Here is a 9951-nt window from a genome sequence, read left to right on the forward strand (position 1 = left end):
CTTTAGTTCAAGGCGAGTGTAGAATGCAATGACTTCAGTGTGTATGGATATATTATTGCCTGCGATTCTGTTCAAGTTAATTTTGTAGCCCTTTTATGTCGTGTAAGCTTTGCCACAAATATCCCTGTGGTTGGTCTGGGTCTCAAGCTTAGTTTCATCTTGCCTCTTAGCATCTCTGACAGACTTACAAAGGTTGTACCTGGGTTTCCTGTATAGGTCAAGGTTGACCAACTTGAATGCCTCAGTCCTGGACTTTGGTAGGGAGTGGATTAGATTACATTAGATTACATTACAGTGTGGAAACAGGCCCTTCAGCCCAACAAGTCCACACCGACCCGCTGAAGCGCAACCCATCCATACCCCTACATTAACCCCTTACCTAACACTACAGGCAATTTAGCATGGCCAATTCATCTGACCTGCACATCTTTGGACTGTGGGAGGAAACCGGAGCACCCGGAGGAAACCCACGCAGACGAGGGGAGAATGTGCAAACTCCACACAGTCAGTCGCCTGAGGCGGGAATTGAACCCGGGTCTCTGGCGCTGTGAGGCAGCAGTGCTAACCACTGTGCCACCGTGCCGCCCACTCCCAGTTCATCCATGGTTTCCGGTTGGGAACATTCGAATTAATGTCTTTGGTTATTGGTGTTCAACACACATACTCATGAAGTCTGTAATGGTAGTGGCATACTCACTTAGGTTAGCAGCTGAGTTTTTGAATATGGACTAGCCAACCCCCAACTGATTTCTAGCTCTAGAGTTAATCCAATGTCACTTTTCTGTGCTATCCCTATAACCCTTGATGTCAATTGTACCTAGAAATCTATCAATCTCTAACTTGTACATATTCAGTGATTTTCTACAGGCATCTGGGCTAGAGGACTACAGAGATTCACCACTCCTGCTTGAAGTATCACTTTCACATGTTAGTCCGGATGACTTAACCCTTGTCTGAGGCTGTGCCTCTGATTCTAGACTCCACAGCCAAGGGAGACTCCACATCCTTTATCAATCTACACTCTTAATTTCTTTAATAATATTTTAAATTTTAATGATATCACCTCTTATTTCCTGGAGTTGGGGAAGTCCAAAACCAGAGGATATAGGTTTCAGGTAAGGGGGAAAAGATTTAAAAAGGACCCAAGGGGTAACTTTTTCACACAGAGGGTGGTATGTTATGGAACAAGCTGCCAGAGGAAGTGGTGGAGGCTGGTACAATCAGCTGGGTGAGACTGCTCTCACCTGATTCCATTCTTATATAATCATAACTAGAGTATCTCTTGGGACAGCTTCTCTTCTTGCTTCCAGACCAAGATACTTCCAGTGTCACTCCAATAACCTTTTCTTGCCCACTTTTACTTATGTCTATGTTGTACCTTGGTGACATCATTTGGAAACACCATGTTAGTTAACACATGCACACTGTCAACACCCAACTCTATCTCACTACCATTTCTCACTATTCCTTCACAGTTGCTAAATTGTCAGACTGCGTATCCAACATCCAGTACTGAATAAGCAGAAACTTACTCCAACCAATTATTGGGATGAATTAAGCCTTTTTCTTTATTCTTTTGCCAAACAGCATTGCCACATTACAGATTCCATTTCCCTATCTAGCCACAACCCAAGATCAAATAGGACTCTTTGCAATCTTGGTATTATATTTGATGCTGAGTTGAGTGATACCCAAATATTCACACCATCATGAAGACCACCTATTTCCATCTCCGTAATGTCGCCTGACTTTAGGTCCAAACTTCTGCTCAAACTTCCATTCGTGTCTTTGTTATCTCTGGACGTAACTGTTCCAATGAACTCCTGGCTGATCTCCCACATTCTATCTCCTGCATACCAGAGGTCATCAAAACATCTGCTACCCATATCCTAACTCAATACTCTTTTACCCAACACCCCTGTACTCACTAGCTGATATTGGCTTCTATATAAGCAACACCTTTATTTTAAAACTTTCATGCTCAATTTTATATCCATCCATGGCCTCACACCTCCCGATCACAGTAATCATCTCCAGCACCACAAGACTTAGGCTCATCCAAGGCCTCTTGAACATCCCTGATTTTAATGCTTCACCAGTGGTGGCGATGCTATTAGGTGTCGAGAACCAGAGGTCTGGAATTCCCTACCTATACCTCTCAGCTTCCCTACCTCGGTTTCCATCTTTAAGAAACTCCTCAAAACCTGCCACTTTCACCAAGCTTTTGGTCATCTGGTCTTATCTCCTGTTAGGCCATGTGAAACATTTAAGATATTTGTTATATTATGTTTTATTTGTTCATGGATGTAAATGAGGCCAGCATTTATCATCTACCACTAACTGCCCTGGTGATGGTGAAGGGCTGTCTTCTTGAACCTCTGCAGCCCTGTAGGGAGATCCACAGTGCTGTTCTGAAGCAAGTTCCAGAATTTTGACTCAGTGATAGTGACGGAATGGTGGTATATTTCCAAGAAAGATTGGCATGCAGCTTGGAGGTTGGTAAATACCATCTTTAATATAATTTGTTGTTCTCAGGTCCTGCACAATCTCCTTAGCTCCTGCTCTCTGAAATGCTGTCCCACTGTTGTCAGAGGAACCTGTCCCAGAAGTCAAATTGTACAGTCCTTCTCACACCAATCTAATATAAAGAAATCACTATTTACCCATTAAACAAACAGGGGTTCCGGTGTTATAAAACCTCCTTCACTTCCCTACAGAAGCTGATGTGATTAGATTACATTAGATTAGATTTGGCTCAACAGGTCCAAGCCGACCCTCCGAAGAATAACCCACCCAGACCCATTCCCCTACCCTATACTTTACCTCTGACGAATGCACCTAACATTATGGGCAATTTAGCATGGCCAATTCACCTGAAGTGCACATCTTTGGATTGTGAGAGGAAACCCACGCAAACACGGGGAGAATGTGCAAACTCCACACAGACCGAGGCAGGAATCGAACCCAGGCCCCTGGAGCTGTGAGGCAGCAGTGCTAACCTTTAGTTAGGTCTCTGTTGAGTTTTCCTTCACTTGCCTAGTGCTTCGCACACTCCCTTGGCCAATGTTATCAAGTATCTGAAATTCATTTTTCTTGTTGGTTTGGGCCAAAACAAACATTTATTCCCATGTGCAGGCACTTCCCTTTTAATGTACAGATTTTTTGATTTGAACCTGCTGGTCAGAATTCCCAATTGTCCCTTTGGGTTTAGTCTGCTTTCATAATTTTGCATATTAGCTGTTGTGGAATGTCAAGGCAGTTAATGGTTCTGCTCCACTGACACAATTTGCAGCAATGAAAGCTACAATTGTGCTGATAGCAACATTTTAACCCGACAAAATTCTTTTAACACTCCATCCTAACAATTGCATATAACCATAAAAATCAGGAACAAAGGTAGAACAGTTGGCCCCTTGAGTATGTTTCAGCATTCCGTAAGATCATGGCTGATATGTCTGTATTTCAAATTCCATATTCCCATCTACCCCTGATGACCCTTGTTTTCCTCACCTAACAAGACTTTTTCTGCACCTTAAAGTTATTCAATGATCCCACCACAACCACCACCTTGAGACAGAGATTTCCAAAGTCTCACAACCCTCAGAAAACAATTTGTCCATCTCTGCCCTGAAAGGGTGACCCCTAAGTTTAAAAGTGCCTCCTAGTACTGGACTCACCCACAAGTGGAAACACCCTTGTCACGTCCACCTTGACAAAAACCTTTAAGGATCATATACATTTCAATCAAATCACTCAGTTTCTAGACTCGACTGAAAACAAGCCCAGCCTGTCTTCATAAGACAACCCACCCTTTTCAGCTATCAGTCTCATAACAATTGCAATTTTTACAGTCTCTCATTGGCTCTTCAATGGTTTTTTTGGCCACTGCCCAAATATATGCTAAGCTGCAAGAATTCCCCAATTCTTCTAAAATGGGTAAACACATGACACAAATACCATTGCAAGTTCCAACTTGTAGTCTCTTCAATTTTAATAGCTTGCTGTAAGTCCATATTCTTTGTAACTAAATGCAAATAATTCAAGATCTTGTATTCTGCAGAGTTATGGCTTGCTAGGGTCCACACACCTCGTTCTAGATACAGAGATCCTGGAAGAAGGAAGAAAGCCTAACGGATTTGAAGGCAGAATAACACAGAGTACAGCATCACGGTGAGGATGTTCCCAAGTAATGCTTGTAGAATACATCAATAAAGCTGCCTCACTGTTTTAACATCAACAAGTGCCATGATTCCTCAGAGATCAAACAGAGCATAAGCATAAAACTTTCTTTGGTACAATTAACTTAGAAGTGACCATGTGACAACTCATTCTTCCCTCATATTAGGGTTCCTCTGGATATCAAAATGCCCTATATTCTCCTCTTCTCCTAGGTAATTTTAAGAGATTAAAGAGTACCCTTTCGGTTGCAACCCGTGTCTGTCTCCTGAGGAGGTCATTATGGTTTCTTGCTGTGGTATGTTGGAACTGGCAATCAATGAGCTGAGCATTGTACCCTTTTCTTAGGAGGGTATCATTGAGTACCTTCAGGTGCCCAGCATGTTCTCCTCATTTACACAGGGCTTGTTCGTAGAGGATGGCTGTTTTAATATGTTTAGGGTGGAAGCTAGTGAAGTGTAACATTGTGTAACATCTGTGGATTTGCAGTAGACTGAGATACTGAGGTGCCCATCCTTGATGGAGATGCACATGTTCAAGAATGAGACAGATACTAAAGAGTAGTCCATGGCAAGTCTGATGGTGGGATGAAACTCGTTGATATCACTGTGTAGTTGTTTCAGTGACTCCTCGCCATGGGTCCAGAGGAAGAAAATGTTATCATTATATCTAGTGTATGGAGTTGGTTAGAGATCCTGTGCAGCAAATAAGTCTTGTTCAAACTTGTGCATGAAAATGTTGGCATATTGGGGTGCAAATTTGGTCCCCATGGCTGTTCCATGTGTCTGGATGAAGAACTGGTTGTCAAAGGTGAAAACGTTGTGGTCAAGGACGAAGCAGATGAGTTCTGGATGGTGCTCGGAGATTGGCAATTCTTGGTGTTGAGTACTGAGGCTGTTGCAGCGATGTCATCATTGTGGGGGATGCTAGTGTAGAGTGTTGAAACGTCCACTGTGACGAGGAACGTTCCTGGTTTGACTAGTCCGTGGGTGCTCAGTTTCTATAAGAAATCCTAGTGTCGCTACATGTAATATTTTGTAAATTCCACTTTGGAAATAAAACCAGTCTGACTCCAGATTGGAATATAGACAGACTCTAACCTCACACCTTTAATGCATTGTCTGAGCTGAGATGTCACCTTTAGTTATAAAACCTTAAGTTATCTCAACAATAACTTGAAAGAAGTTCTAAGATTTACATATTAATGAACCAAAACCTGCACTAAAAGATGAAAGACTTAACAATTCAGGTTTGTTCAATATATTGTTTCAGTTCATTTTTGTTATAAATTCTGTGTCTTATGACCTTATATTTCACAACCACCTGATGAAGGAGCAGCGCTCCAAAAGCTAGTGCTTCCAAATAAACCTGTTGGACTATAACCTTTGATTTTTAACTTGGCCCTATGAAAGCTATTTTGGAGACAGGGACATGTTGGGCTGGGAAAGCAGAGGGAACCCCATTCAGCTGCATGGCTCCTAATTTCTATTCTATTTTTTCCAAGGGCGGGTTCTCACGGGAACCGGCAATCTGCTCCGTGAAGACAGAAGGGAAACAATTCCTCTAAGGCTGCATCTTTCCCAGCATCATAGGAGGCCCATGCTGTGTTATGAGCCTTGTAATAGACTGCACTTAGATTTGCAATGAGATGTCTGAGCCATTGCTCATTTCAGTCTTTACATTTATTTGTCTGCAATACTGCACAGCAATGTGGGATTTATGAACAGGGTTAGGCCATGTGGTCCTTCAACAAGCTACACCAGTTCATAAGATCATGACTAATCAGATTGTGGTCTTCATTGCACTTTTCTATCTGTCCCTCATACCCCACAATTCCCACGTCTATCAAACATCTACCCAACTTAGCCATGAATAACGTTAATGAGACAGCATCCTTGGCTTTCTGAGGAACCGAATTCCATGAATCACAACCCTCTGAGAGAAAACTACTTCTCCTTATCTTGGTTTTAAAAAAAGAGACCTCTTGTATTTATACAGTGTCCCGTTGTTTGAGTCTCCTCCTAAAGAGGAACCATCCTCTGAGAATTTACTCTATGAAAACACAGAGATTTCATTAAGATCACCCCTCATTCTTCTAAACTCCAATGGGTACAGACCCACCTGCTCAGAAAGGGGCTCTAACCCCAAGCAGCAGGAAATGCTCTTTAGCCATCTAATGGAGACAGACCTCCTTGCTTCAATATTAGTCAGTTCCCTCCTATTCAAGGCACCTCTGTGATACCACTTGTATACTTATTAAATGCCAGGCAATGCACACACATCCACCTTCGGGAGGCATCCTGTCACTGTCCCAAACTAGATGGGCCTCTCAGTTCTAGATTGTTCTGCAATAGGAAAATCAAAGGCTTGCCACTTGCTCTTCTGAGGTCCAAATCCAGAATTTGACCCATTGTCAAGGTAAGCACACTAAGCAGCAAAATTAAGTTCATTGATAAAGAAAAGCCTATTTCACCCAACACATCGTTGATTCTGTATGCCATATTCATCCTGCTAAATCATTAGTGCCAGTCACACTTGTAGTACCCCATGGAGAGGTCCTGCAAAGCTTCTCTCTGCATACACTTAAAATGAGGTCAAACAAAATTCCAGACTATCTGAATAAAAATTGAATGCCTGAAAATGCTGGAAAGTTGACAAGGTAGGCCAATTATCTGTATACAGCTGCCAAATTCTGACTTGACCACCTATGTATTTTTAACATTTTTTGGAACATCTGACATTAGTGATCCAGAACTAATTGTTTTCCATGCCATTTCCCACCATTTTACCATCTCTGTGCAATTTTGTGTCCAACTGAGAGGACAATGAAACACTTCAGTCTAAAGGACAACCCACACAGAGATCCTCTGTTGGAAGGAACATTTCGCTGATCTCAAGCCTTCCTGAGATTTATTGCTCTTTGACCTAAGTCTCCAGATGGCACTTAATATGCAAGACAAATAATTTGTATGCATCTTATTCTCACTACAGACAATGAAATGTAAATAAAGAAATAATTTTAGAATTCTCCCGATAGTACCCGATTAATGCAGATAAAGTCACCCATATAGCATACCTTCAAGCTCTTCCCTCCCCCATTAAAATGCAACACCCCACATAAGTGACCAACCACCTTCCTGTTAAAAATTGAATAATGAAAAACAAACAGATATACTGCTTTCATACCTCAAATTCCTTCACTTTTTCCATTGTAATCAACTGCCGTGATGTATGAGTTGTGAGAGACTGTTCACAGTTACTAATAAGTTTCAGGCAAGGATGTTGGGGGATAACATCTTCAGAGTAGCTGGGAGAAGGAAAAAAGAGACAAATTAATGAAATCATACTGGAAGGGATAGCTGCTTGCTAAATCACAATTGTTACAGGGCAGAACATTATTCAGCCCATCGGATCTATATCAGCTCTCCAACAGAGCATTTTACCTCGTGCCATTCTCCTGCCTTCTCCCAATAACAATGCACGTTGCTGCTTTTCAACTAGCCATCCTTTTGTGGATGCCTTGGTTGAACTTGCTTCCACCACACAGTAAGACAGGCCATTCCAGATCCTAACCATTCACTACCTGAGAATTTTTTTTTCCCAAGTATCACATTTGCTTCTTTCACTAAGTACTTTAAATCTGCAATTCTTCATACTTTAATGACAGAGAACATTTTCTCTCTAGTTACTCTGTCCGGTCCTCTCATAATTTTGATTACTTCAATCAAATTTGCTCTCAGCATTCCCTTCTCCAAACAGAACAGTCCCATCTCTACAATGCATCTTCTTAACTGAATTTGCCTATTCCTGTAACCATTCTTGTAAATCTCTGCAGCATTCTCTCCAATGGCTTCATATCTTTCCGAAAAGTGCAGTGTCCAGAATTAGATGCTGACACGTATACAGTTAAACTGCTTACTCAGAGGTACAGAAGAGAAAGGAGATTTTAAAATTCTACATTTATTCCCATTACTACATGTAAGGTGTGCTGCAAACAGCAAAAATTGCAATACAATGAATATGAAGCAAATTGAGTGAACAAAGAAAAATATAGTTAATTTTAGACACTTTTTGGAGGATGGCGAATTTACTGCATGTAACTTGTTACAGCTGACACTTCCCAACTTTTATGATAAATTATCTTTATAATTCTAATCCATCCTCTATCAGAAACATTGATGCCATGAGGGTGGGATAATAAAAGAATTGAGGGCAGATCATAAACTCTCTTCATTACATGACTATTCATTTTAATACTTTTCTGAAAACATTTACAAAATAATGTAAAAATAGAATTCCAAGAGTGTGGAAACAACCCTTCAGCCCAACAAGTCCACACCAACCCTCCAAAGAGTAACCACCCTAGACCCATTCTACCAACCTGTTACTCTACATTTCTCCTGACTAGTGCATCTAACTTACACAACCCTGAACACTATGGGCAATTCAACATGGCCAATTCACCTAACCTGCACAATCTTTGGATTGTGGGAGAAAACTGGAGCACCTGTAGGAAACCCACACAGACATGAGGAGAATATGCAAATTCGACACAGACAGTCACCCGAAGCTGGAATCGAACCCAGGTCCCTGGCACCGTGAGGCAGCAGTGCTAACCACTCAGCGCCCATGCCATAATCTGTCTCTCAGTCTTATGGCTAGGTTGGGAGAAATATTTGCATTTCTCCGTACCTGATCACAATCTTATGACTACTGCTGGAAAGCTGACATCTGGTCAAACACAATCAGGCTTGCTGAAATCTCAAGTGCATCTAATTATCAGCCAACATCTACATTTGAAGAATGGTCACTTGAACAAGAGTGCTCGGTGCCTGTGAAACCACAACCACGAAAGAAAACTACAGTATACTGAAGGGATATCCTACATGGGCTATTGAAGTGGTGTTTCAAGGAAAAATTCAATTTTTCTGGATAAATACATAAAATCTATTTAGGCCATGGGGAATTTGTTAATATTAAAAGATGTAATAAATAAACACAATGTTTTCTAGTTCAGGATATTCCAAATCTTCTCACAAATTTTACACGGATCACTACCCTCCAACTGTTTTGAATTTGGTGTTCCTTTGAAGATTTTTTTTCTCCATTTTTGGTCAAACAGTAAGCTGGAATGACCAAAGAAAACTCTTTCTCAGTTTGCTTTCGTTGTGGGAAGGTACTGTCAAATTTGTTTTACTTTAGTATTTCCTTTCAACCGCTTGTGTATGACTGTGGGCTGCAGTCGGATTCAATCCTGCCATTCAAGTGCAACCAAATGGTAGTGAAATGTGAAATTTATCTTTTAGAGCTTCTACATATAATATTCGTGGAATTAAACAGGAACAGTGATCAAATATTTGTCACCACCATAATCATAAAATGTCAAAGCTATGATAGTTGTGTGGTTAAAGTTGTTGAATCAAATCAGTTCAGGCCACAAAAGGAATCGAATGCAATGGTCAGCTAAATTAATAAGATGCAACATTTTAGAAACTCAAAAACCTTTCCCTGGAACCCGAAAGCATTTAAAAATAAAATATTGGAAATGTTTAATATATCACAAGCATGCACATAACCATCAATTTGATGTTATAACAACTGGATAACTATCTTTGGAGTAAAGAACGGATCTGTAAAAGGTTGTTTGAATACTAAAAAAAGTCAGAAAATCAGTAATTGCTGTGTCACCTCTCAAGTCACTGATACTACCTTACATTGTCAGGTCCATGCCATAAGGTAAAACATTGCTGCAAAAGAAATGTTTAAAAATCGCCC

At 40.9% G+C, this 9951-nt stretch overlaps 1 protein-coding gene across 4 annotated transcripts in view; it reads right to left on the minus strand.

The window, feature by feature from the left end:
* The window catches only part of trmt11 (tRNA methyltransferase 11 homolog), a 97109-nt gene that overhangs the window by 39367 nt on the left and 47791 nt on the right, over window positions 1–9951 (minus strand). For 3 of the 4 annotated variants that reach the window (XR_006310362.1, XM_043683880.1, XM_043683885.1), the window contains exon 12: window positions 7363–7483. Coding sequence is in view for 3 of the 4 variants with exons in the window: in XM_043683880.1 (XP_043539815.1) it covers window positions 7363–7483 (121 nt within the window). In the remaining variant the exon portion in view is untranslated. Of the gene's footprint in view, window positions 1–2572; window positions 2639–7362; window positions 7484–9951 lie in introns of those variants that run through there. The other variant, XM_043683891.1, reaches the window with a different exon arrangement.

This window comes from Chiloscyllium plagiosum, chromosome 3 (genome assembly GCF_004010195.1).
Source record: "Chiloscyllium plagiosum isolate BGI_BamShark_2017 chromosome 3, ASM401019v2, whole genome shotgun sequence".
In the NCBI taxonomy this organism is placed as follows: domain Eukaryota; kingdom Metazoa; phylum Chordata; class Chondrichthyes; order Orectolobiformes; family Hemiscylliidae; genus Chiloscyllium; species Chiloscyllium plagiosum.